General features: G+C 53.6%; 1 protein-coding gene across 3 annotated transcripts in view; it reads left to right on the top strand.

Moving 5' to 3' along the window:
• The first annotated feature begins 353 nt into the window (after positions 1–353).
• LOC138815746 (oxysterol-binding protein-related protein 2) overlaps positions 354–27,423 on the top strand; it is a 33,516-nt gene continuing 6,446 nt past the window's right edge. The window contains exons 1-10 of one of the 3 annotated variants that reach the window (XM_070005116.1): positions 354–441; positions 13,023–13,181; positions 15,420–15,537; positions 16,818–16,893; positions 18,042–18,176; positions 18,748–18,845; positions 22,084–22,266; positions 24,567–24,674; positions 25,722–25,811; positions 26,646–26,769. In XM_070005116.1, coding sequence (XP_069861217.1) covers positions 13,145–13,181; positions 15,420–15,537; positions 16,818–16,893; positions 18,042–18,176; positions 18,748–18,845; positions 22,084–22,266; positions 24,567–24,674; positions 25,722–25,811; positions 26,646–26,769 — 969 coding nt within the window. In that variant the 5' untranslated portion in view covers positions 354–441; positions 13,023–13,144. Of the gene's footprint in view, positions 442–1,637; positions 1,657–7,363; positions 7,384–13,022; positions 13,182–15,419; positions 15,538–16,817; positions 16,894–18,041; positions 18,177–18,747; positions 18,846–22,083; positions 22,267–24,566; positions 24,675–25,721; positions 25,812–26,645; positions 26,770–27,423 lie in introns of those variants that run through there. The other 2 variants (XM_070005117.1, XM_070005118.1) reach the window with 2 other exon arrangements.

Below are 27,423 nucleotides of genomic sequence, written 5' to 3'. Positions count from 1 at the left end.
GGGCGGGAGGGCGGGCAGGGGCGGGCGGGCAGCCCCCCCCCCACACACCTGATTCACTATTTGTAAACTCGCGTCTCGCGCGGCCACGCCCTTTCCTCCTTCCTCCCACCTCACGGGCCATTATTTGCATAACCCCGCCTCTTCGTCGTGGTGACTGGTTATCACTGCAATCACTCCTTCAAGAGGGTGGCACCCCGAGGAGGGGCCGCCCCGACGACGTGATCAGCAAAGTCCCGCCCCTGGCGCGGCCTTCGGGCCGGGCGCTGATTGGGCGAGCGGCGGCCGACCCCGCGGCGAGGGGCGCGGCGAGTGGCGGGGCGGGTTGTCGGTCGGCGAGGCGGCGGGCCGCACTTCCGCCTCGGTGTCAGTGGGTCCCGGGCCGCGGGCGGGGGCGGGGCGGGGCGTCGGAGGGGTCGGCGGCGCGGAGGGGACCCATTCCAGGTGAGCGGGCCGCCGCCCGCCCGGCGCGGCGGCGGGGCGGCGGGGACGGGCCGCGCGAGGTCCCCGCGGACGGGCCTAGGCCGCAGCCCGCCCCGGGGCCGGGGGAAAGTTGGGGCCGCGCGCGCGCCAGGTGCGGGGCCTCGGTCTCCGCGCGTCGCCTGCGCCGGGGGCCGCGGAGGCCGCCGCCCACCTCGGCGAGCGGGAACGGGACGCCGCGCGGGGCGTGGGCAGGCCCGGGCCCCGGGCGCGCGGGGAGGGCAGCGGGCCGGGGCGCGCGGACCCCTCCGGCCCTCCGGCCCGCCCCCCGCGCCTGCCCTGGGCCCGCGCCCGGCGCCGCGCCGACCACAACTTTGCCTGGCGCGGGCTCCGGCGCCCGGGCTTCCGAGCGCCCTTCTTCCCGGCTTAGGCGGGGCCCTGGGAAGCGCCGCCGTCGCCCGGGTGCGGCTCCGCGCAGGCCGGGACCGCGGGGGCCCCGAGCAGCGCGGCCCGCTCCTCAGGGCACGCAGGTGGGTGGTGGTCCCCTCCTCAGTGCGCCCCCGGGCCACCGCCAGCCTCGGCCGCCCTGGCATGCCTGGGCCGGGGGCCTCGTCCCCGGGCCGGCGCTTCCCCAGCGCCTTCCGCGGCCCGCACGTGCCGTCGCACCTGCCGGCCCTCGGAGGTGTGGCGGGATGCCGGGCTTGGGGTCCCCTGTGGCCAGGTACCCAGACCTGGGGCAAGTAAGGGTGTTCTCTGCCCCTGGCTGCATGGCCTAACTGCGTCCTAACTCCCCTCAGTTCCTGGCGTGTGTCACCCGCTTTGCCAGTAAGAGAAGCACATGGAACCTTCTTCCTCTGCCGCTGGCTTTGACAGGCAGCAGTGTTCCAGAAGGGCGCAGGAACCTGGAGTGCGGCGCTTCCTCCGTCGCTCCATTGCCCTGGGGGCGCGGGGCGGCGGGGGGGTGTTACTTGAAGCCTGCCGGGGAGGAAGTAGTGGCTGCTTCTCCTCTGCAGAACTTGCTTCCTTGTTTGCCTTGCATATCCTGTTCTTGCCAACTCCTGTTTGAGGACGTGATAATGCTAAGTAATTATTTGTTCCAGATTGTGAGGAGCACTTTTTAGTCACCCTGGTCTTTTGAGTCTCACTGCAGTCGGACAGACAGGCATGGATGTCTTCAGTTCATTCCCGAGGAAGCTGAGGGACAGGGAGGTTAAGTGATTTACTACAGGTTGCACAACAGTAAGTTATGGAGCAGGGATCTGATCCCAGGCACTGGGGCTCTGGAGTTAGCTTTGCTTTTTGTCTTGCTGAGGATGAGAATCGGAGGGACAGGAGTGGGTGTGAAGTACATGGTTTCATTTCAGGCTTAGTGCTGTGAGCTTTCTGTAGTCAGTTTTAATGCACTTGGGACGTTTTTTTTCCTTCCTCTCTGGTGTGTCTGGAGGGGTCAGACTGCTATGTCCCCCCTCCCCTTTTTTATGTAGGTACTGGGATTTGAACTCACAGCCTGGGCATTGTCCTTGAGCTTTTTTATTCAAGACTAGTGCTCTACCACTTGAGCCACAGCTCCACTTCTGGCTTTTTGGTGGTTAATTGGAGGTAAAAGTCACACAGACCTTCCTACCTGGAGTGGCTTTGAACTGTGATCCTCAGATCTTAGCTTCCTGGGTAGCTAGGATTACAGTGTGAGCCACCTGTGCCTGGTATGGTTTCCCCTTTAATGAGTAGTGTTCTCTCAATATTTAAAATTGCCCCTCACTTCTTCAGGCCTTTGAAATGCTCTGATATGAGTATTGGATATTCTTTAAAACTTGCTCAACTAAAAAAACCAACAAGACTTGCTCAACTTGGAAAGTCTTATTATTTTTAGCTAATTGAAAATGTGGCATTTCTCCTTTTGCTGATAACATCTTCTGTATGTTTTCTGTTCTCTTGTGCTGTCTGTAAACAGTACTGGATCTTGAAAATGGTTTCTCCTGTTGTAGCCTGGGCACTGAGATCTGAGGCTCTGTCCCTGCGTTGAGCTGTGTCAGGTGCAGGAAGGCCTAAGGGCTCTGGGCTGGTCCCTCAATGCAGGCTTTTCCCAGGGGGCTGGGACTTCTGGCTGGGAAGATGGTGGGAGAGGATCTGCTCCAGGCTGGAGTGGGAACTCTAGGGGATGTATGTGGGGGATGAGCGTCATCTTCTGCTCTAGCACACATGGTGGGGGCACACAGGATGTGTTGCTCTGTGTGCCAGGTGTGTTGTCCTGAGTAGAAGAGTGCTGGTCAAGGGCTGATGGTGGGAAAGGAGCAGCTGTGGCCAATTCCTAGTGCCGCCGTGCTTGGCCGGAGTGACTTACATTCCTCTCTTAAAACTGGGGTGGGTATGTAAAACATTGTCCAGGCCAGGACGCCCGGAGAGGGAAAATGAGCGCTATTAGTGGTGACGGATAGGAGTGAGGCATGGACCAGGTCTGTGACATACTTCGTGTGGCCCAGTGCTGGCTTTCCCCAGTGACAGGTAGCAAAGCCAGCACTCTAGAATCAATGGCTACCTGTGACCATGAGATTTGTTGGGCAGGTGGGGGTGAAAAGGGTGTTGAGAGAGGAGGGGTCCTGGGAACTTAGTGGCAGGTGCAGGTGGCAGCCAGGCCCTGGCTTCCAGGGCTTGGCTTGGGTCGTCTGGTCCTCTGTGAGGGGCAGGCCTTGTGCTTCCCCGCATGAGTAGCTTAGTCACCTTTCTGGGGCAATATGAACACACACAGAATTAGCCGTTTTTCTCTCTCTGTGTCCTATTCTCTCTTCCCTCCTCTCTGGAATGGCGGGGTAGGAATTTATGCATTTCCCTGACCGTCATTAGGACACCTCCTCCCAAAGTCCCCTGGGGTGCGTGCGGTCGGGGATCATGTGGGCAGGTGTGATGTTGGCATACGTGTCTCAGCATAGTCAAACCGGTTCGGAGCCTGCAGGGTGAAGTCGGGCAGGGTGGTGAATGAGGAAGGGCCTGGAGAGGAGGTCATGGGAGAGGAAGCTGGCCAGGGGTGAGGATGTGGGACTTGTCTGGAGCAGGCTGGGGTTCTGAGAATGTCCTTTTGCCCATGGGGGTGTGTCTGCTGGCTCTGAAGTGGTGCCTTCCCCCTCTCCCCTGTTGGGGCTGTGGGTGTCCATTGGCACAGGTGTACGCCAGGTGGCGAGGTGTGGGTGCGGGGCTGCTTGTCTGCTCGCATACGCGTGTGTGGCCTCGGTGGTGCACACGGCAGGAGGCCCACTCCCGTGCATCCATCCTCTCTCGGTCGCAGAGGAAAACAGCATTTTCCTGTGCTGCAGAATGATGACATTGATTAAAACAAACATTTCTGTACAAAAGAGCTGTATTCATCTTGTGTGTTTGGAAAGGCATTATAAGATAATGTTCTTGAAGCGTGGGATATATTTTGGGCACTTACTGCTCGATACTGAGCAGTTCCATCGGGTGAGGAGTAGCACGTGAAGGACTGTACGTGGCGGTGGGCTCACTTCCTTGCATGGCCTCGGGGGCCACCCGAGTGGAGAGCGGCCAGCAGCAGGCGGTGGATGCTGTTGCTGCCTTGGTTTGATGGCACAGGTGTTTGGATAGGTTTGGGCCTGGTCACTGTGTTAGAATGAAGAGCTGGTCTTTTCTTCATTAGACAGCTCAAGTGTGGGTAGAACTAGGCACTGACTTCATTAGTGCCATTGAGCCCTAGATTGAGAAAACCACTGACCTGCAGGAAAATGGGGAGCCCTGAAAGACTGTGGCACGGAGAAGGCACAGACACGTGTCTCACTTGTAACAGGAAACTGGAATGACCCTTCTTGTGTGTTCTTTGCACACCACCAAGACTCTGTGCTTAAGGCACCGGCTGCACCGCCCTGCGCCCTGACCCAGGTTGATGCAGATGGTGCCGCGGTGGTCAGCCTTGTACGCCTCCTCCCCCCACGAGGCTCTTGCGGACCGAGTGGGGTGAGGTGACTACATTTACACGAAACCTGTGCATATAACCGCTAAGCGCCATCTCGCCTGGGCGTCAGCAAGGAGCACGTTTGGTGATTGCCCGTGGAGAGCTGGTTTGTGGTTTGGCTTTGCGGCCTCCATCTTGCCCTGTTGGATGGGTGGATCTTCGGCAGAACAGAGCTGCCCTTCTGCCTTCAGCACAGAGCTGGCTGTGTGAGGGGTACTGAGTCTGACTCCAGCCGCTGCTGGCTTCGTTTTCTCCTGACCTCTGGGGGCCTCCGGGGACTTTGAGGGCTGATGGACAGTCACCGTGGCTCAGCCATCAGAGCCCGAAAGCCACACGGTCCCACCTGATGTTCTGAGCCCCCGGTACGACAGTTTCCTCCAGGCCTCACACCTGCACACACCGAGGACCCCTAGGCTCCTGTGCCGGTGGTGTGTGTGCTGGCTGGGGCAGGTGACACCCCCAGCACCGCGCTAACCGTGAGATGTCATGGCTTCATTTTTTAACCAAAGAAATGAGAGTGTGGTGTAGAGTACGTGGCGTGTCCTGGGGCCTCCCGCTGGCCATCCGTGGACAGAACGCAGCCTACCAAGGAGCCTCGTCCGCCATTGCTGTAGTGGAGGGATGAGGACTAGGAGGGGGCCTGGCCGCTGGCCACAGGACTCGTGTCCCCCTTGGGAGAGGTGGAGGGGAGCCCAGGTTCCCACCTTCCAGCCCTTTGGACCCCAGAGTACAGCTCGTGGGATTCTCTCGTTTATCTTTCTCATCCCTGTCAAGATCCGGGAGATCTGCCATTGATGTCTGTACGGTCCATTCTGCCCGCGTGCATGGACCCGCTAGTGCCCAGAAGGGGCGTTCTTTCCTGCCTCACGCTCTGGTCGCCCCTCAGTGTTATTGGAGCACCTTGGCCAGCCTGCGGGACTCTGCCAGGCTGTCCCTGTCTACTCGCTGGTCGCCTGTGGGGGAAGGAGTAGCCCCGTGGGGATATGGCCACCACCATGGCTGGCCCTGGTCAGCTGATCTTCCTGGGAATGGCCTGGCAGCCTTGACCTGAAGTGCTGTGGGCCGCTGGGGCCTTCAGACCAATGGTGCTGATGAGGAACAAGGCGCCACAGCTGCTGCGTTTGTAGTTTCTGGCTTGTTCTCTGGAAGCCATCCATGCACCCTGCTTGAGTGAGGTGGAATTGGTGCAGCCAGCCTTTTCCTGCCCAGTGGGGCCTCTGGGGGCCAGACCAGGTCTGTGGGAGATAGCAGTGGAGTACCCACCCAAGGAACCAAAAGTTTCCCATTGGGGGGACTGGGAGGGTGGCTCAGTGGTAGAACGCTTGCCTTGCATACATGAGGCCCTGGGTTCGATTCCTCAGCACCACATAAGCAGAAAAATCTGGAAGTGCTGCTGTGGCTCAAGTGGTAGAGCGCTAGCCTTGAGCTGAAGAGCTGAGGGACAGCGCCCAGGCCCAGAGTTCAAGTCCCAAGACAGACAAAAACAAACGAAAGTTTCCCATTAGAAACAAATTATGCTAATTCCTTTGAATTGTGGACGAAAAACTTTCCTTGAAGTTGGAGAGTGAGTGTTCATTTTCTCTAGAACTTCCCTGTCACAGTACAAGATAGGACCTAGGTCCTCATATGGCCGGTGACTGGTGTGGCTCTGTTCTGAGCACGTGGTTTCTTGTTAGGATTGCTTGCAAGTTACCAAGTGAAACTTTCGTTATGACATTTAAATTTAGAATCCAAGCCAGGCACTCGTGCCTCATGCCTGTAATCCTAGCCACTCAGGAAGCTGAGATCTGAGAATGGCGGTTTGAAGACAGCCCAGGCAGGAGAGTCTATGAGACTCTTTTTTTTTTTTTTTTTTTTTGGGGTCTGGTCATGGGGCCTGAACTCTGGGCCTGGGCGCTGCCCCTCAGCTCTTCAGCTCAAGGCTAGCGCTCTACCACTTGAGTCACAGTGCCACTTCCGGCTTTTTTCTTTTTGCTTATGTGGTGCTGAGGAATCGAACCCAGGGCCTCTGGCATGCAAGGCATGCGCTCTACCACTGAGCCACCTTCCCAGCCTCTATGAGACTCTTACCTCCAGTTAGGCACCAAAAAAAGCCAGAAGTGGAGCTCAAGAAGTAGACCACTAGTCTTAATCAGAAAAGCTCAGAGACAGTGTCTAGGCCCTGAGTTCAAGCCTTAGGGCCAGTGTCCTCCTCTTCCCCCTCCCCACACGACCCCACGCTCTCTCTTGAAATGCCATCCTGTGGATGGATTCTGAATCTGCATGTTGGACTTGCCTAGGAAGTTCTGCCCTTACCCACTGCTTGCTTGTGGACACACAGCTGAGGAGCCTTGACTCTGGAGGTGCCCACACATAGCCCTGCTAGCCCTCTGGGGCTTTCTGCTGGCCTGGAGGCCCTCGGATGAGACATGATGCAGAGCCCGTGGGCTTCTGGGCGGCTGAGGCCAGAGTGTTAGCTGGTTTGCGGAAGCAAGCCCTGGAGCAGACAGGTGTTCGTGCCGGGAACTGACTGTGGTGGCAGGCTTGGCTCCAGGGACTGTCTGCAGTGCCTGCTGGGACATGCCACCCCACCCCGGACTCCTGATCACTCCTTAGGGGCTACCCAGGAAGGGTTTCCCGGGAGCACTGTCTCAGGCAGCTCTGTCGAAGACCCAGCTCCCATGAGAAATGGCAAGGGTTTGCATTGGCAGTCGGTGACAGTTGAGTGGTTTGTGGGGTGCCTCAGTGCCTGGTGACAGCTGAGTGGTTCGCAGGGTGTTTGCCTTGGTACTCAGTGGCAGTTGAGTGGTTTGCAGTGTGTTTGCCTCGGTGGTCGGTGCCTGCTGCGTAGTTTTCAGGTCCTGTGGGCCGTGGTGAGGGCAAGGAGACATGGATTGTGTCCCCTCTGCAGGCCTGAGCCATTGGGAGGATCTTTGGGGAACTGGCACCTTGACTCTGGAGTCTCACTGGAAAGGCCTCCCCGAGGTCTTGCTCAGGGTTGGAATCCTAACAGGAGCACAGCTGAGGTAAGGCGGGGTTCAGTCGTCAGTGAGCTTGTCTCCAGTGTGTCTACAAACTTACCCCTCCAGGCTGGCTTCAAACCATGGTCCTCTGGATCTCAGCCTTCTTAGTAGCTAGGATTACATTCATTAGCCAGCAGCACCAGCTGGACTGGACTTCAGCATGATTTGCTTGGTGAGATGGCTTTGGCAGGAGGAATAGGATTTCCCCAGGAGCACAGATCAACTTTCTTTTTTTTTTTTTTTTTTTTTGTCGGTCGTGGGGCTTGAACTCTGGGCCTGGGCGCTGTCCCTCAGCTCTTCAGCTCAAGGCGAGCGCTCTACCACTTGAGCTACAGCGCCACTTCCGCTTTTCTGGTGGTTTATTGGAGATAGGAGTCTCACGGTCTTTCCTGCCCGGGCTGGCTTTGAACCGCGATCCTCAGATCTCAGCCTCCTGAGTAGCTAGGATTATAGGCGTGAGCCACCAGCACCCGGCTCAACTTTCAATTTAACACTTGATCTTCTCCAAAAGGCGAAGCAGTTCCACTTTGTGTGTGTGTGTGTCTGTGTGCGCGTGCGCGCATGCGTGCACTTACACTCAGGATCTTGAACTCTTGCTATACTGCTTTGCTCAAGTCTGATACCCTACCACTTGAACCACAGCTCCACTTCTGGCTTTTTGGTGGTAAATTTGAGATAAGAGTCTCATAGATGGGGCTGGGAAGGTGGCTCAGTGGCAGAGCATGCCTTGCATGCCTGAGGCCCTGGGTTCGATTCTTCAGCACCACATAAGCAAAAAGAAAAAAGCCGGAAGTAGCGCTGTGGTTCAAGTGGTAGAGTGCCAGCCTTGAGCTGAAGAGCTGAGGGACAGCGCCCAGGCCCAGAGTTCAGGCCCCACGACTGGACCCCCCACGCCCCCCCCAAAAAAAAGAATAAAAAAAAAGAGTCTCATAGACTTTTCTATCTGGAGTAACTCAAACCATGCTCCTCAGATCTCAGACTTCAGCCTTCTGAGTACCTAGGATTACAAGGAGGCATGAACCACAAGCATATGGCTTTTTTTTGGGGGGGGGGGGGTCCGGTCGTGGGGCCTGAACTCTGGGCCTGGGCGCTGTACCTCAGCTCTTCAGCTCAAGGCTAGTGCTCTACCATTTGAGCCACAGCACCACTTCCGGCTTTTTTCTTATGTGGTGCTGAGGAATCAAACCCAGGGCCTCAGGCATGCAAAGCAAGCGCTCTACCACTGAGCCACCTTCCCAGCCCCGGCTTGTTTTATTTATTTATTCACTTATTTTCTTTTGAGACAGGGTCTTTTTTTTTTTTTTTTTTTTTTTTTTTTAGTCATGGGACTTGAACTCTGGGCCTGGGCACTGTCCCTCAGCTCTTTAGCTCAAGGCAAGCTCTCTACCACTTGAGTCACAGCACCACTTCCAATTTTCTAGTGGTTCATTGGAGATAAGAGTCTCATGGACTTTCCTACCCAGGTTGGCTTTGAACCATGATCCTCAGATCTCAGCCTCCTGGGTAGCTAGGATTATAGGCGTGAGCCACTGACACCTGGCTTTAGACAGGGTCTTTCTATATAATCCAAATTAGCATCACAGTTTCAGATCTTAGCCTGGTAGTGGTAACATGTGTACATACACAACTACACAATCAGACTCTTTCCTGGGGCCTTGAGGTGCTAGGATCGTAGGCATGTGCTGTGGTGAGGGCACCCACTACTGTCCCCGGGCCTGTACCTTAATGTACCAGTATTGAATATAACCACACTTGGGCATGTGTTCCCTTTCCAAAAAGTGGAATCCTCATCTGTATTTGGGAACACATTAGACAGACAGGGTAGGAAAGCCAGGACAAGGGCTTGATGTCTCCTCGCCTTTTAGTTTCCAGGCTTGCAGGTGTCCCCAGTGGTGACCGGTCACCTTCCAGGAACTTGGTACTGGCCAACGTCAGTTTCTTGAACATTGCTAATGTCCGTGGTTTCATCTTTACAGGGGAGCTGTTGACTTGGTCTGTTTTATTGTTTGATTTATTTTTTATTTTTTGCTGGTCATGGGGCTTGACCTCTGGGTCTGGGCACTGTCCCTCAGCTCTTCAGTTCAAGGCTAGCACTCTACCACTTGAGCCACAGCATCACTTCTGTCTTTTTTCTGCTTATGTGTGGTGCTGAGGAATTGAATCCAGGGCCTCATGCATGCAAGACAAGCACTCTACCACTGAGCCACCTTCTCAGCCCATTTTATTGTTTTATTAAGGTTTTGTTCCCATTTCATAAGTCAGGTAATGAGTACATTTCTCTCTCTCTCTCTTTTTTTGACAATCTAATGTCTTCCTTTGCTTTCCCCCAGTTTCCCCTCCCACTCCTGCCCACGACTTGCACAGATAACTTTCCACATAGTATACATATACTGAATAGTGCGATTGCATTTGTTCCCCCTCCCTCCGTCCCTTTCTATGCCCCTTTAACCTCCCAAAAGAAAAAAAAAAGCAAAAACAAACACTACCACCATCAGTAACAAAAAAAGTTTCCATTTCTTAGAGTTTGTTTCAATAAATGGTATTTTAAATGTTCAGAGAAGTTGCACCTTTATGTTCCTCCCCTAAGAGTATCCTCCTTTAGCCCTTTAGTGTATGAATGCCTAGAGTCCTTTATAGATGATCATGTCTAGTTATATTTTAGCTCTAATTCCACAAATGAGAAAAACCTGTACCATTTGTCTCTGGCCTTGACTTATCTCACTCAGCACAATTTGTTCTAGGTCCATCCATTTCCTTGCAAACAGCATAAGCTTATTCTTCCTAATGGCTGAATAAAATTCCATTGTGTATAGGTGCTACATTTTATTGACTGATCTGTTATAGGGTATCTGGGCTGTTTCCATAACTTGGCTCTTGGGAATAGGATAGCCATGAACATGGATACATAAGTGTCTTTATGGCATCCTGACTCCCAATGTTCTGGGTAGGTGCCCTGTAGTGGTATGGCTGGGTTGTAGGGAAGATCTATATTTAGTTATTTCTAATTCTTTTAGTTATTTCTAAGTTTTTAATTGTTAATATAAAGGTAGTATACAGAGTATGTTTCTTTTAAAACAATGTCACCCTTTTTCTCCCCCCTCCCAGTTTTTCTCTCCCTTCCCACCCACAACTTGTATAGTTCATTTTCAACATAGTGTCTAGTGAGTACCACTGATGCATTTGTTCACTCTTCATCCCTCTATTTCTGTGTCCCTCTTGGCCTCCCCCAAACAGATAAATGAACAAATGAGAAAAAGAAAAAAAACAGAAACAGCAATAAAGAAAGAAACCTCTTATTCCCATATCCTGAAGTTCATTTCAATAAATATTATTTTATATGATCAGGTACACATAGGTATTGCAACTTTGTGTTCCTCTCCTAAGAATATCCTCCTTTGGTCTCATATATATATATATTTTTTAGGAACCTCCATAGAGGTTGTACTAGTTTGCATTCCCACCAGCAATGTAGTAGGTTCCCTTTTCCCCACATCTAACCCAACATTTGTTGTTTTTCAAGTTCACTATGTTGGTCTATTTAACTGGGGTGAGATGGAATCTCAGAGTTGTTTTGATTTGCGTTTCCTTTATGGCTGGAGATGATGAGCATTTCCTCATGTGTTTGTCATTCTATTCTTACTTCTGAGAAGTCTCTAGCTCCTGGCCCATTTACTGATTGGCTTATTAGTTTTGGGGGAGTGTTATTTTTTGAGCGTCTTGTATATCTTGGCTATTAAGCTTTTGTTGGATGTATTGCTGGTGGAGATTTTTTTTCCCAGTCTGTTACTGTCTTTCTAGTTTAGTAACTGTGTCCTTTGCTGTGCAGAAACTTATAATTTTGATGTAATCCTACTTGTCAAGTTTCTCTCTCTGTTTTTTTTAATCAGTCATAGGGCTTGAACTCTGGGCCTGGGCGCTGTCTCTGAGCTCTTCAGCTCAAGGTGAGTGCTCTACCATTTGAGCCACAGCACCACTTCCAGTTTTCTGGTGGTTCATTGGAGACAAGAGTTTCACAGACTTTCCTGCCTGGGCTGGCTTTGAACTTTGATCCCCAGATCTCAGCTTCCTGAGTAGCTAGGAGTACAGGCGTGAGCCACTGGCGCCCGGCAAGTCTTTTTTCTCTCTTCTGTGCCTGTGGGACTCTCTTCAAAAAGTTCCTACCTAGGCCTGTAAGTTATAATGTTAATGTTTCTCTTGTTCAACCTTGCAGTTGTATCAAACTTTCAGGTCTGATGTGGAGGTCTTTGAGCCACTTTAGGTTGATACTGATGCTTGGTGACCGGAGTCCAGTTTTCGTTTTCTATAGGTAGATGTTCAGTTTTCCCAGCACCAGTTACTGAAGAGGCCGTCTTTTCCCCACTGTGTGTCTTTGGGTCTTCTCATTGGTTCCATTTGTCTTCGGCCGCCCCTTGGCCTCTTCACACTGGTATAGCAGTTCCACAGGCTGCACAGTTTATAATGAACAGGAAGTACTGGCACGCAGTGCTGGAGGTTGGGTGCAACGGGAGCCCCAGTGTGTCGAGGCCTTACAGCTCCTCCTGGGTGGCAGGGGACACAGGAGGGGGGATGCACGTGAAGTTGGGAGTCTCCTTTCACGATTCATGAGGGCAGGGCCCTTGGGGCCTCATCTCCTGCCTGAGGTCCCATCTCCATCAGTGCGGTCTTGAGGGGCAGATACAGAATCAGCTCAGCCTGCTTTAGCTTGAGAGCATGTGCCTTGGGGCAGCTGCTGAAGGCACGGGTGGGATTCAGGCCGGCCAGGGGCACAGATGGGCCTGGCATTAGGAACCAGAAGCAAGCAATCACTTCCTTTTTTTTTTTTTGCCAGTCCTGGGGCCTGAACTCAGGGCCTGGGTGCTGTCTCTGAGCTGCTTTTGCTCAAGGCTAGTGCTCTACCACTTGAGCCACAGAACCACTTCCGACTTTTTCTGTGTATGTGGTACTGAGGAATGGAACCCAGGCTTCATGCACTCTACTACTAGGCCATTCCCAGCCCAAGCACTGACTTCCCGACTATACAGAAGACAGGTCGCATGGGTGAGCACTGACTTCCGAGAGTCCCGGTCTCTGTCTGGTCACTTGAGTGACACCCCCTGTCCTGTTTCCAGAAGCTCTCACAGCTGCTTCTTGGGTAGCAGGGTGGGTGGCAAAGAAAAGGGAAATACTGAAAGTCTGCTGGGGAAAAAAAGCAGGGAGGAGCTTGATGTTGATTGTTGCTGATTAAAACTTAATTACAAGTGCGCAGCTGCTGATTTACCTCCATAAAAAAAAACAAAAACCTTCACTAGCTTCTTACGAGCTGTAGGGGAGATTTCTCTCACCGTTACGTGATTTACCTTCACTTTTGGAAACAGTTTCATAGACGAATGGTGGTGGTGTGCCCGGTTTTCGGCAGGAAGTTAATATGTATGAGTTCTAAGCTAAAATGGCTTTGAGGAAATTGAAGCGTACTTCAGTTTACTGTAGTAACTTATATAGCATTCTTCATTAGGAATGCTTCCTCTCATTTATACTTCCTCAAAGTCGTGTATTTGTTAGGAGATAATTCATTTAGTTATATCTGAGACCAGTTTCGTTGGTGGGCATTTAGAAACTTTCAGGCCCTGTGTCTTAAGTACATGATGCAGTGTTTCTCCCCTCAGGTTTCCTGCAACTTTCACCCAGACGAGGTCTGCGGTGTGCAGTTGCCTCTGCTCTCCTGAGGACAGCAAGGATGATCCAGTAGGCAGCCGCACTAGGCAGCGACAGGGCTGACCCCTGAAGGATGAACGGGGAGGAGGAGTTCTTCGATGCCGTCACAGGTGAGTGGACAGGAGACTGCTTGGTGTTTGGAGACCGTGCGATCCAGAGCGTGCGCTCAAGCCAGGCGCTGGTGGCTCATGCTGTCATCCTAGCTACTCGGGAGGCTGAGATCTGAGGATCACCGTTCAAAGCCTGCCCGGGCAGGAAAGTCCATAAGACTCTAATCGCCAATAAACCACCAGAAAACCAGAAGTGGTGCTGTGGCTCAAGTGATAGAGCGCTTGCCTTGAGCTGAAGAGCTGAGGGACCGTGCTCAGGCCTAGAGTCCAAACCTTACAACCGAAAAAAAACAAAAACAGCGTGTGGGCTTGGTACTTCGGATGTCATCTGGCTCAGCAGAGCTAAGACAGGGGTCCTGACATTGGCTGTCCTGGCTCAGAAGAGGGGAACCTCGACTTTGGTGAGGTGGGGTGGCTTGAAGTGTGGGAGAGCGTCCCTGGGGGTAGGTTTATTTGGACCCCGAGTGAGAACGTCAGTACTCCTCTGATAGCCTTCCTTCCGCGAGGCAGCACCACCTTACAGCTGTAGCTTCTTGGTGCTGCCCTGAGTGCGCTGAGCAGCCGGCCTGCCTTCCCAGCGGCTCTTGCTCTCGAGTTCCGTCGTTCTTCCCTTTGGGGGACGATTCTAAGGCTTGGTGTGCAGCCCATGCCTGGTTGGCGAGGGCGCCCAGCTGCTGTCCTTGTTGAGAGGTGAGGCACCCCAGCCAGCGCCCACGCCCCCAGTGCCCGGGTCTTTTCTGTGAAGGATGGTCTCCTGGGAGCATACCGAGTGTATTTCCTTGTCCCTCACTACACAGATAGTGGCTCGGAAATGTCCCTGCAGGCTGGGCTCGTGATGACCTTTGAAACTCTGTAGTTGGTGTCCACGGGGTCTGTCCTAACAGGGGTAGCTGCTTCCGCCTAGGCAGATGCCTTGGTCAGAGCCTCCCTTACCCTCGGCCCGCCCTGGCGTGCGTGTGGTGAGCCGTGCTCTGCGCGTTGGCGGGGGGTGTCACTGTTGGCTTACTCTTCCACAGTCCCAGGGGGAGACACTGAGCTCTGTCACCCTCCAAGGCTAGCTGGAAGTCACTGCTCATGACTTGGTGGCCGAGGGTCTCAGATTCTGTTGTGTGTGCTTCTGGGCGTCCTCTCGTCGTAGGACTGGCACGAGTTGCCTCCCCTCGGAGGATGGCCAGCGGGCAGGCTTGTCCCCGGTCACCTGGGAGGTCGTGGTCCCAGGGGGGCGGCCATGGAGCCTGCCCCGGAGGATGTGCCAGTTCCCTCTCACCCGGGAACTTTTGTGAATCGTGATCCTCTGAAGTTGTGGAATAAGTCCATCTTGATTAAGCCAGAGATAGGCAGGTGAGTCCATCCTGACCTCAGGCCCCGGGGTGTGGCCATGTCCCCCCCCACCCCCCCAGCAGAGCTGCCTCACAAGTCCCCACGTCTGGCGGGCCAGGATCATTCCTGTTTGGGAAGGACAGCCGATTCCTCCAAACATGTCACTCAAAAACTATTTAAGGCAGACACCAGTGGCTCACACCCATAATCCTGGCTACTCAGGAGGCTAGATCTGAGGATCATGGTTCAAAGATGGCCTGGGCAGGAGTGTGTGAGATTCAGATCTCCAAATAACCACCACAGAAGCCAGAAGTAGAGGTATAGCCCAAATGGTAGAGTGCTAGTCTTGTGCACAAAAGCTCAGGACAGCATCTAGGCCCTAAATTCAAGGCTCAGGACCAGCACAAGAAATATAAAACAACTTGGGCTGGGAATGTGGCTTAGTGGTAGAGTGCTTGCCTAGCACACATGAAGCCCTGGGTTTCATTCCTAGTATCACACAAACAGGTAAAGCCGGAAGTGGTGCTGTAGTTCAAGTGGTAGAGTGTTAGCCTTAATCAAAAGCAGCTCAGGACAGTGCTTGAACCCAGAGTTCAAGCCCAGGACTGGCAGAGAGAGAGAGAGACAGACAGACAGACAGAGACACACAGAGGGGGGAGAGGGAGGGGAGAGAGAGAGAGAGAGAGAGAGAGAGAGAGAGAGAGAGAGAGAGAGAGAGAGAGAGAATAATATAAAACAACAACAAAATAAAAGACTGCCAGGCGCTGGTGGCTCACACCTGGCATCCTAGCTACTCAGGAGGTGAGGCTGAGTTTGAGGATCATGGTTCAAAGCCAGCCCCAGCAGGAAACTCTATGAGACTCCAATAAACTACTCAAGAAAGCCCCATGACGTGGCTGTTTTGCTTGTCTTGTTCAGGCTTTGATTCTGATCACTCTTCCGGGGGATTCTCGGAGACAAATCCCGTCCCTGGAATGATTGATGTGGACACCAGCAGGAGCGGGAAAAGTGGGGAGAATGGAATTCAAAAGCACAGGTGTGTTGTCTCTTGCATGCATTGTCTTAGAGTTCTCGGGGTGCACTCGCAGTTGTTCCTGACAGATATGGCCGGGGGAAGCCCCTTAGGTCTCCTGACTCCTGGGCTGCGGCAGCCTCTCTGTCCCAGGTCTGAGCCGGCCACTCATGTCCTGAGAGACTTGATGCTTCGGTGGGGTCTGGAGACTGGCAAATGTGGGTTGACTCCTTCCACGAATGCCGTTTCCTTCTCTGCCCTGAAATTGCTCAGGTTCTGGTGTACAGCACACATCTTTGCTGCTGATTTCCTACAGATCCACCTGTTCTTCCGTAGGCTGCAGATTAACCCTCCTGTCCCTTCCATATCCCGGGGTGATTACTGGCCACTGAGCCAGCAGGGCTCGCTTGCTGCACATGGCCACATGGCTGCCTCCCTGCAACTGTGCATTTCATGTAGATTCTGCAGGCATGGGCCTCCCATGGAGGCTTCGGCCTTAGTCAGGGGTAGCCAGAGGGCGGAGGCAGTGCTGAGGTGTGCTTGCCTGAGGGCCCTCCAGCCTCTCCCCTGACCTCTGAGCTTGGGCCCTCGTTGTGGCATGGGTCCCCTTCGTGCCCTTCTGTTTGCATGCTGAGCGGGGGCAGAGTGCCTCCTGTGTGCTGTGGGGCCAGGCCCCCGCAGCGCTGGGCTTGCTCTGTGCACAGTGCTCCCGAACCCCAGCTGCCAGCCCATCCCCTGCTCTGACACTCGGACCTCGTTAAATGTGTCCTGGACCTGGGCCTCTTTTCATTTCTTTTTGTCAGGTACAGTGGTACTTCTCAAAATCGGGGCTGATGGCGCCACCTCTGTTCTCTGTGTAGAGCTCAGGCGCAAGGCCGCGCACTGCCCTCCTCCCTGGGGTCACGAGCAGCTCTGACTAGCACCCCTGTGCTCACAGAGGTGTCCCAGTGACACTGAACCATAAGGTTGCCCTTTTCTTAGGATGAGGCCAACACTGCCCTACCTCTTGTCCTTGGCTGCAGGGTTCTGTGAGGGCCTCTGGTGCAGCCAGCCTGGCCATTCCCAGGGCCTTGTTCCCAAGAAGCCCTTGGCCTGGCCCCTGCAGGGTTAGAGACTGAGACTCCAAGGTCTCCGTAACCATCCCGAGGCCTTCACAGCAGTGGGGCAGTGCGCGTTCCGTGGTGTTTCAGCCGCACCTGGCTTCTCAGGCATGCCAGAATGCAGACAGCTCCCAGTTTGGGTGTCTAAGCTAAAAGGAGGAAGTCAGTCCTCTGTAACGGAAGCGCATTGCTCTCTTCTCCCAGGACGGCACTGCCTGCCCCCATGTTCACGAGAAGCGATTTCAGCGTGTGGAGTATACTGAAAAAGTGCATCGGCCTGGTGAGTTCAGACAGCACTTTTTTTTTCTTCTTTCTTTCTTTCTTTTTTTTTTAAAAACCAGTGTTGGGTCCTGAACTCAGGGCCTGAGTGCTGTCCCTTAGCTTTTTCACTCAAGACTGGCACTCTACCATTTGAGTCATAGCTCCACTTTGACTTTATTTGGAAATAAGAGCCTCATGGACTTTCCTGCCCAGACTGTCTTTGAACCTCAATCCTCAGACCTCAGCCTCTTAAGTAGCTAGCATTACAAGCCCGAGCCACTGGTTCCCAGCTTGGACAACGTTTTAGAAGCACAACACTTACGATGGGTGCTGGTAGTCCTAGCTATTCAGGAGGCTGAGATCTGAGTTTAGTGGTTCAAAGCCAGTCCAGGCAGGAAGGTCTGGGAGATTCTTTTTTTTTTTTTTTTTTGGGGTCTGGTTGTGGGGCCTGAACTCTGGGCCTGGGCGCTGTCCCTCAGCTCTTCAGCTCAAGGCTAGCGCTCTACCACTTGAGCCACAGTACCACTTCCGGCTTTTTTCTTTTTGCTTATGTGGTGCTGAGGAATCGAACCCAGGGCCTCAGGCATGCAAGGCAAGCGCTCTACCACTGAGCCACCTTCTCAGCCCCTCTGGGAGATTCTTATCTACAATTAACCACCAAAAAACTGAATGTGGAGCTGTGGCTTAAAGTGGTAGAATGCTAGCCTTGAGCAAAAGAGCTCAGGGACAGAGCCCAAGCCCTGAGTTCAAGTCCCACGACTGACAAAAAAAAAAAAAACAACACTTAACTAGGAATTCCCATGAGTTTATTGCCCTGCTGCTAATTTAAGAAAATGTGCTGTACATATTTAAAAAACAGCATGGAATTAAGGTAACAAAGCAGGAAAGGAACAAATAAACAAGAGTAGGAAAAGGAAACTCAATTATTTGTGGACTGCAGAATGCTGGTCCAGCAGGTGGCACAGGCATCACACAGCGCCTTTGTCCTGGTTCTCTGAGACATGTTCCCAGCGTTTCCCAGCGTCCTTGGCTTTGTATATGTAGCCTCTGCAAGCGTCTTCCTGCCCCTAGCTCTGGCCTGCTCTTACCCTCCCATCCTGGCTGTCCATGGGGCCTCTTGGGACCAGACATCAGGATGCTAACCAGACATCTTCCTGGGTCCTCTAGGAGCTGTCCAAGATCACAATGCCAATCGCCTTCAACGAGCCCCTGAGCTTCCTCCAGCGGATCACCGAGTACATGGAGCATGTGTACCTCATTCACAGAGCCTCGCGCCAGCCCCAGACCCTGGAGAGGATGCAGGTGGGCACTACCGTGGTCATGCCAGGCCAGTTTTAATGCATCTGGCTCTGTTTGGCTACTGGCCTTGTGGCTGTGGCAGGGCGTCTGTGAGGAGGACTGATGGCACTGGTCCAGAAACATGTCCTCTGCAGGTGTCTGGCAGCCTGAGTGCTGGCTGCTCTGCCTGCGTCCTCCATCCCCACTGCCTCACACGTGTGATGTCCACGCAGGAGTGTGGGTGTATATACGTGTGCCTGCCTCAACATGTGTGAGCAAGAACACGTGTGAATGTACACGTGTAAGTGCAGCATATTCCAGACCAAAAGACCAACGAACGCTGCTCTTATGTGTGGGGGCGTGGGGTGGGGACAACACATTGTTGCTTCTTTTTGCAACTTAGACGAAGCGATAGGTGACAGGTGGCATTTCCCTGGAAGTCCTGGAATTGTGCATGTGTCACTGTGAGGTGTCCACAGAGCCTGTGAGCACCGACGCTCCGTGGGCGCCCCATGGACACTCTGTGGACAGACCGTGGGCTCTCCTTCCCACGCCCTGGCCGCCACTGTTCTGACCCAACCTTGGTTGTTTGCAGTCTGTAGCTGCTTTCGCCGTCTCGGCAGTGGCTTCCCAGTGGGAGAGGACTGGCAAACCATTCAACCCGCTCTTGGGTGAGACATATGAGTTGATCAGGTAAGCGGAGCCATTCACACATGGCTTGCCGGCGGGCTGCGGGCGACTGGGAGCCTGACTGGTTCAGCTGCACTTGCTCCTTGGCTCTGGGGAACATGCCTGCTGGTGGTGGTGCACCACCAAGTGCTGCTGGTGCACTTCGGAGGCTGTAGGTGCTAATGGTGGGACCATCACTGGTGTGGAAAGCAAGGGTGAAGGTTCCTGCACTGAGCTCAGGAGCAAAGGCTGTGCTACACCGATGGGTGTGTAGCTTTCACCAGGAATGGAGCTGGCGGGAATAAGCAAGATTGGGCCTCTACCACAGCCCTGAGGGGAGGGACCAGAGAGGTAGCCACAGAGAACATCCGTGAGAAGAGGGGCCACAGAAGTGTGGTTGCTGCCCAGTACCATTCCCACTGCCCTATCCTGCAGAGTCTCAGGAATGGTTGGACAGGCCTGCCAGACAGAGTTGTCTGATCACATCTGTGTGTGTGTGTGTGTGTGTGTGTGTGTGTGTGTGTGTGTGTGTGTGTGCGCGCGCGCGCTGGACTGAGTGCTAGCTACTTAACTTTTTCACTCAAGGCTGACATTCTGCCACTTGAGCTCCATTTCTGGCTTTCTAATTGTTAATTGGAGTTGAGAATCTCATGGACTTTTCCTGCCTGGGCTGGCTTTGAACCACAATCCTTAGATCTCAGTCTCCTGAACAGCTAGGATGACAGGCGGGAGCCACCAATGCCCAGTATACCTGATCTTTAATCACTGACATTTCTTCGGCTCAGTTTCCTCTGGGCTCCCAGGGCAGGGTGGACAGGGCAGTGGCCACTTGTGCACATGCACACAATTCAGTGTGTACCCCTCCTTCCCTGAGCCTGGACCCCAGGCCTTGGAGTTCCAGCCCTGGGCTGGAGCAGGTAGGTCCAGGCTGCCTCACAGATGACTTGGCCTCTGGAGGACTGTTGGAAACCTCCTTTCCAACTGTGTTGTCTATAAGAATATTCTATATAAAACACGTAAGTCATTGCAAAAAGCCAGGTGATGACGTGGTTCCAGTGATAAGTGCTTGCAAGGTCTGAGCTCGCACTTTAGTACCATAAAAGAAAACCCAAAACAACACACCTAATACCCCATGAAACTCGCATGTCTCGCAGAGCACCTGCTGTTGACGGTTTGGTAGCTGGCCTCAAGTGTGTGACAGTGTTAATTTGTGGCATTTATCATTGTGCCATAGTTATGTTCCCTTGTGGTCACGGCCCTTTCTTTTTTTTTGGCCATGGGGCTTGAACTCTGGGCCTGGGCCTGTCCCTCAGCTCTTGAGCTCAAGGCTAGCACTCTACCACTTGAGCCACAGCACCACTTCAGGCTTTTTCTGTTTATATAGTACTGAGGAATTGAACCCAGGGCCTCATGCATGTAAGGCAAGTGCTCTACCACTGAGCCACCTTCCCAGCCCCTGCCACAGCCCTTTCTAAACTGCATTTTCCCATGTATCTGAACTCCCTTCAGCAGCATTTGTTGCAGCATTTCTGGGTCATAGTTTCACTTGCAGCATTTTTTCTGTGTCATAAGATGAAGGAATGGTACACTGAGCAATCGATAGCATCTCAGCAGTCACTCTGAAGCTTTTGTTCTGTCTGGGGTTGATGAGTGATGGTGGGATCTGGGTGTTGGTCTCTCCAAATGAGCCCTCTTCCAGTGTGGGGCTTGGCCTTGTGCACGGGGTGGGGGGTACTACCCCGACAGTCTGCCCATTGGCACCAGAAACAGACTGTGGGTGGGGCGTAGTCAGTGTGGGCTCCTCTGGGCGCCTGCAGAGAAATCATGACCTACTTGGGAGCGTAGATGAATGCCATCTTTGGTTTCTTCTCTGCTCCTGCCTCATCCTGAGGGTGCGGCCACCAGCCTGCACTGAAACCGTCTGCGCCCTAGTGTATTCCTCTGCTAGCTGGCACCACGTGGTCACCATCTGGTCTCTGAGTCTCTCTGTCTTTGAGAAAACCAGAGTGATGGAGAGTGTGTCCTGGGGACAGAGAGGCTCCCAGGCCACCCGGGCTGTGATGTGCCCAGCGGGAGGGACTCGGGGACAGCCCTGCTTCTGCCAGAGACAGGGAACCTGGGCCCAAACAAGGTATGTCTTGGGTGGACACTCCTGCGCCACAGTGCCCACCCTGAGCCATCTGCGAGCCCTCGGTGACGTGCCCAGTGCCAGGACTTGAGGCACCAGTCTTGACTAGCTGCTGGAAATTATTAAAATACCTTGGAAAACTTTATGGACCGTGGAAAAGAAGCTATAAGGATGAAAAGAATAAGAACTAATTGAGACACTGAGAGGCAGATGACAGGAGGAATCCTTAGCCTCCTGGGGGCCAAACTCAGGTGTAAGTACGGTTGGCACACCGAGAAGCAAACGCTGTACTCGCTCTCCCCGGCCCTGCTGGCCGGCGGCCCCTCCCTGGCCAGGCCACCCTGGCTTTACGCAGAGGCGCAGACCAAGCCCTGTACCGTCTTTCACATCCCTCTTGAGCAGCTAAAAATACAAGTTCTTTTCTTAGACAAGTATTCATTTTGTAGATTACATACCTTGGCAGGCAACCTTTTAAAACCTAATTTTTCAACTTTCCTTCCTCTGTAATGATTGGGAATTCTGATTCCAGCTAAGTTAGTAATTATGTGGTTTAGCATTTATAATTTTTAATGACTACCACTGTAGGTGTATTCGCAGTTCCGGGACAATTAAAAACTGACATTTTTATTGAATAGGAGAGTCTCTAAAAATCTTATTTCCTGGCCAGGAGTATTTTGGGGGTCTAAGACATTCCTTCATGGAAGTTCCAGCACCTCATACAAAGACTAGATGCCGGGCCCCTCTGAGGACTTTGAGCCACAACCTCTGGAGGAAGGTTTGGGCCCAGCCGGGCTCGGCCTGATCCGAGGCGAAGCTGGTCACCTGCGAGGCCAGGGCCCGTGGCCAGCAGCAGGGTGGGGTGAGGCCTCTCCCACGAGGGCTGCGCTGCTCTGCGAGGGCTGCTTTGAGCAGCTGTGTGGCGCCTGCTCTCAAGAGATAGGCCAAGCGTGCTGTCCAGTCACAGCCCAGGGCGCGTGGGGTCCGAGCCTCTGGTGGACCCCAGGGCGTGTCCCGTTGCCATGGGCTGTGAGGCCCTGCACCCTGAGGGGTGAATTGGCCTCCCTTCGTTCTTGCTTCATTAATGTGGTTTTTCCTTCTCCTTCCCACTTCCTTCTCTTCTCTTTTTGGACCCAGGGAAGATTTAGGGTTCAGATTTATCTCTGAGCAGGTCAGCCACCACCCTCCCGTTAGCGCCTTTTATTCAGAAGGCCTCAACCAGGACTTCATGTTCCATGGCTCCATCTACCCGAAGCTGAAGTTCTGGGGCAAGAGTGTGGAGGCAGAGCCCCGGGGGACCATCACGCTGGAGCTGCTCAGGTGAGCGTGCAGGCGACGAGCCCAGCACGGGGGAGCCAGCGCCGAAGCCAGCCGGGGTGCAGCTCTGGGAGGCCTTCGGCCCTCCGCGCTTCTCCCCCGGGGCCAGTGGGCCCACAGCCCTCCCTCACACCTGCTGCCTTGGTCACTGCCGTCTGTTCTCCCCGCCCCGTAACCCCTGCCACCAGCCATGCAGGGCAGCCGGCACAGCCCACGCCACCTCCCTGATCTGAGGGCAGCAACGCCTTCAGCCTCTGCCTGTCAAGGTGGTCCAGACCTACCCACGCTGTGTGGAGCACAGCCATAGACTCCCTTCGGGGGACCCCTGGGGTGGGAGTTAGGACCCAGAAGCCAGAGGAGAGACCCTGGTGGCCATGTAGCTGTGTGATGATGGCCGCACAGACCTGACTGTGAGGGTGTGCACGTGTGTGTGTGTGTGTGTGTGTGTGTGTGTTACACAAGGCTGGAATCCTGGTGGGGGACCAGTGGACCGAGGGCCCTGCAGAGGCTTTCTGCCTCTGTGTGGACACTGTTGTCCAGCACCCATCTAAGATGTCTGCAGCAAGGGCGTGCATTCCCCACCCACAGCCCTGTGCGCCCACAGGTCCTCTGCAGTGGGTCTGGCCCTGAGGAGGTGTGTGATACAGTTTGAGCTATTGGGACTCAGGGTCTCTTACATGTTTGGGTAAGTGCTCTACCACTGAGCCAACATCCCTAGAGATGACTTTTTTTTTTTTTTTCCAATTTCATTTGAGACAGTTTCCCTGAATTGCCCAGACTGGCCTTGGGCCTCCCACACACCTGCGATGGCAGCACACCTGCCTGGGCCTCCCACACACCTGCCTGGGCCTCCCACACACCTGCCTGGGCCTCCCACACACCTGCCTGGGCCTCCCACACACCTGCCTGGGCCTCCCACACCTGCCTGGGCCTCCCACACCTGCCTGGGCCTCCCACACACCTGCCTGGGCCTCCCACACCAGCCTGGGCCTCCCACACACCTGCCTGGGCCTCCCACACCTGCCTGGGCCTCCCACACACCTGCCTGGGCCTCCCACACACCTGCCTGGGCCTCCCACACACCTACCTGGGCCTCCCACACACCTGCCTGGGCCTCCCACACCTGCCTGGGCCTCCCACACACCTGCCTGGGCCTCCCACACACCTGCCTGGGCCTCCCACACACCTGCCTGGGCCTCCCACACACCTGCCTGGGCCTCCCACACACCTGCCTGGGCCTCCCACACCTGCCTGGGCCTCCCACACCTGCCTGGGCCTCCCACACACCTGCCTGGGCCTCCCACACCTGCCTGGGCCTCCCACACACCTGCCTGGGCCTCCCACACCTGCCTGGGCCTCCCACACACCTGCCTGGGCCTCCCACACACCTGCCTGGGCCTCCCACACACCTGCGACGGCAGGGTGGGCCACGCCACAGCTGGTTCCCACTGGCCAGTGTTGTGAGGATCTGGAAGGCCACTCCCCCTGCCCCCAGAGACACTGAGGCCACCAAACCTGAGGGAAGACCTGTCTCACAGGGATTTGGGGGCTGAGGTGTGCAGAACTGGAAAGCTCATTCATATGTTTGGGTCCTGCCTAGGGAGTTCTAGAAATTCCTAATGTGGCCATGTGGTTTCCTAGCTCTGGCGAGTCTCTACTCTTGGTGGAGACTCTTCCCTGTCGCCTCTGAGGCTCCGGCTGCTATCTGAGGCATCTTGGGCTCTGAGGGCTCGCCTTTGGCGCGGCTCATTTTGGAGGAAGAGGCATGAAAGAAGGTGTGGAATGTGGCCTCTCCTTGGGTCTCCATCTGTGTGTGTGTGTGTGTGTGTGCGTGTGTGTGTGTGTGCGTGTGTGCGTGCGTGTGTGTGTGTGCGTGTGTGTGTGTGTGTGCGTGTGTGTGTGTGTGCGTGTGTGTGTGTGTGTGTGTGGTGTGTAGGACACCACACACACACACACACACACAGAGGCATGACAGCCTTAGTACCCATCGCTGTGTCTGAGTGCCTTTTCTTTTGACAGCTTCATGGGAAAGCCATTTCTCTTTGACTCTGTCTTCCTTTATTGCTTATTAACTTGTCCTGACATTTAAGTAGAAAGCTTTGTTGATACTACAAAGGAAAGAAGAAATACATTTCAAACGCATGCTAACTAAATAGCCCGCACTGGAGGGACTTCAAAGTGGTGTCTGCTCTCAGCTGGTTCCGAGTCGCTGTCCGGTTTGATCTGTGGTGTTCTGGGTCATGCGGGGTCACACAGAGGCTGCGCTTCCTTGCCCTGACTGCTTGTTTCTGGTGCCTTCTCAGACATAACGAAGCCTACACCTGGACCAACCCCACCTGCTGTGTACACAATGTCATCCTTGGGCAGCTGTGGATCGAGCAGTATGGCACAGTGGAGATCCTGAACCACAGGTGATGCCAGGCCACGCTGTGTGGCTCCTGAGTTTGGGACAGGCCTGACTCACTCCAGCCTTCTGACCCATGTGCTGGCTCACTGGGCTGGGCTCCATTGTGGAGGTCATCAGGAATGCACAGGATGACTGGCTTTTAATGAGGAAGGAAATTTATATATAAACATTCAAGCCTCAGGTGGGCACCAGTGGCTCACGCCCATAATCCTAGCTACTCAGCAGGCTGAGCTCTGAGGATCCTGGTTCCAAGCCAGCCTAGGCAGGAAAGTCCATGAGACTCTTATCTCCAATTAAACACCAGAAAACCCGAAGTGACGCTGTGGTTTAAGTGGTAGAGTGCTCACCTTGAGCTGAAGAGCTCAGGGACAGTACCTAGGCCCAGAGTTCAAGCCCCACAACCAACCAAAAAAAAAAAAAAAATCAAACCTCAGTAGAGATGGCCTCATTACTTGGGGAGATGTATGAACCATCCCAAAGCATTACCTGCTGTCAGGACTGGAAACTCATGATTCATTATTGTGGGGTTTTGTTTGTTTGTTTTGTTTTTGTGCTGGTCCTGAGGCTTGAACTTAGAGCCTGGATGTTTGCCCTGAGCCTCCCTGTTTTCAAGGCTAGTTTGCTGCCACTTGAGCCACAGCGCCACTTCCCACTTTTTCTGAGTAGTTTATTAGAGATAAGAGTCTCACGGACTTTCTTGCCCAGCCTTGCTTTGAATTGTGATACTCAGATCTCAGCCTCTTGAGTAGCGAGGAGTACAGGCGTGAGCTACCAGCACCCAGCTCAGTCCTATATTTTTAAGAGTATTAGTGAGATATAATTTATAAACCACAAAGCTGACCCATTTTAAATGGGTCCTCACAGGACATTTGAGTAAAGTGCCTGCAGTTGTGTGAGTCATACCCCAAACTTCCATCATCCCAGGGAAGCCCCTTGGATGCTGGCTGACACCGTGTGCCCCTGCCCCCACTAGCCTGGTCCTTTCTTCCTCTATAAATGAACCGGGGGATGTTTCGTATCATAACAGATGCCTGTGTTTGCCTTTCCCCAGCACCGGAGACAAGTGTGTCCTCAACTTCAAACCCTGTGGGCTGTTTGGGAAGGAACTGCACCGAGTGGAAGGGCACATTCAAGACAAAAAGTAGGTCTGCACGCTATACAGCGGTGCTCCTCCCCTCCAGCTGACTACTTTATGTTTTGGGTCTCAAATTTCTCCATTTTTTTTCCAGTATGGGATTTGGACCATGAGCAAGGAAATTCCTTCTTGCTCCTGACAATACAGTCCTTAAAACACAGTCCCATTGCTCTGTCTTCTTTTTGGCATTAGGAATTGACCTGTTAAAGCAGCCTGCAAAATGCTGTTAGACAATATTATTGATCATCCCTAGTATGGGGTTCTAAGATGCAATTTTTGTTTTTTGTTGGATGGGGCTTCATCTCAGGGCTGGGCACTGGTTCCTGAGCTCTTTTTGCTCAAGGATAGCACTCTGCCACTTTGAGGCAGAGCTCCACTTCTGGTTTTCTGTCAGTTAGTTGTAGATAAGGAGTCTCATGGACTTTGCTGCCTGGGCTGGCTTTAATTCACTATTCTTAGCTCTCAACCTCTTGAGTAGCTAGGGTTCTAAGTGTAAGACACCAGCGCCTGGCTTCAAATGCAGTTTTGTTTTGTTTTGTTTTTGGACAGTCCTGGGGCTTGAACTCAGGGCCTGGGTACTGTCCCTGAGCTTCTTTTGTTCAAGGCTAGCACTTTACCACTTTAGCCACAGCACCATTTCTGGCCTTTTCTGTGTATGTGGTACTGAGGAATTGAACCCAGGGCTTCATGCATACTATGCAAGCACTCTACCACTAGGCCACATTCCCAGCCCTAAAATGTAGATTTTTATCTCTGCGCCAACACCCAGTTGAGGAGCTGAGTGTTCAGATGTGTGGTTGTAATAGCTCCTAAGCAGGTCTTGAACACTCTTGTCTACAGTAAGAAGAAGCTGTTTATGATCTATGGCAAGTGGACAGAATGCTTGTGGGGCATAGATCCTGCTTCCTACGAGTCCTTCAAGAAGCAGGAGAGGAGAGGTGACCACCCAAGGAAGGCCAGGCTGGTGAGTGCTGCCCAGGCAGACTTGGTGGGGCAGAGCCCTGGTGGGTGAGGGCTGGGCCTGCCACTTTCTGGGAGTGGTCGGCCTTGTCTTCTCACCCATGCCCTGACTCCAGCCAAGAGAGACACGGGTGGCCCCTGTGCGTCCGAGGAAACCCTTAGTCTGATGGTGCAGTCGTGGGTCTGTGCTGCCCTCCTATCCTGGCGCTTCCTCCTCTCGCTGGAGCTTGGGGACCTCATGGAAGCCCGTTTCTTGAAGAGTTAGAATGAGCTCTTCTTAATAAACTCCTCTTTTCCTGAGTTAAGCTAGACCTGTTTGAAAAGCCATGTGTTTGTGTCTTTTGCTGTGGCGCTGGATAATATATTCAACAGCCAGGAAATGTGGGGGCCCCCCTCCCCGCCCAAAGCTTTGGAATACAGGTGGTTTTCAGATGATTTGTGAGCTTAAAATGAAAAGTGATCGTTCAGAAGAGGTGTCACCCTCCCTAGATGATGGGGGCACACCAAGGCCTGACAGCTCAGGTGTGCTGAAGACATCTTTTCTAATAGTTCTTTAAAAAAAAAAAAAAAAAAGGAAGATTCCATTTGAACACTAGACAGACTTAGAACATTAAGCACACTGGGTCGCGCCTGTGCAGCTTTTGCCGGTGTTGCTGCT

This window comes from Dipodomys merriami, unplaced genomic scaffold, assembly GCF_024711535.1.
Source record: "Dipodomys merriami isolate MVZ:Mamm:240054 unplaced genomic scaffold, mDipMer1.0.p SCAF_665, whole genome shotgun sequence".
NCBI classification, from domain to species: domain Eukaryota; kingdom Metazoa; phylum Chordata; class Mammalia; order Rodentia; family Heteromyidae; genus Dipodomys; species Dipodomys merriami.
Note: the sequence above shows the minus strand (reverse complement) of the source record. Positions and strands in the feature narration are given on the sequence as shown.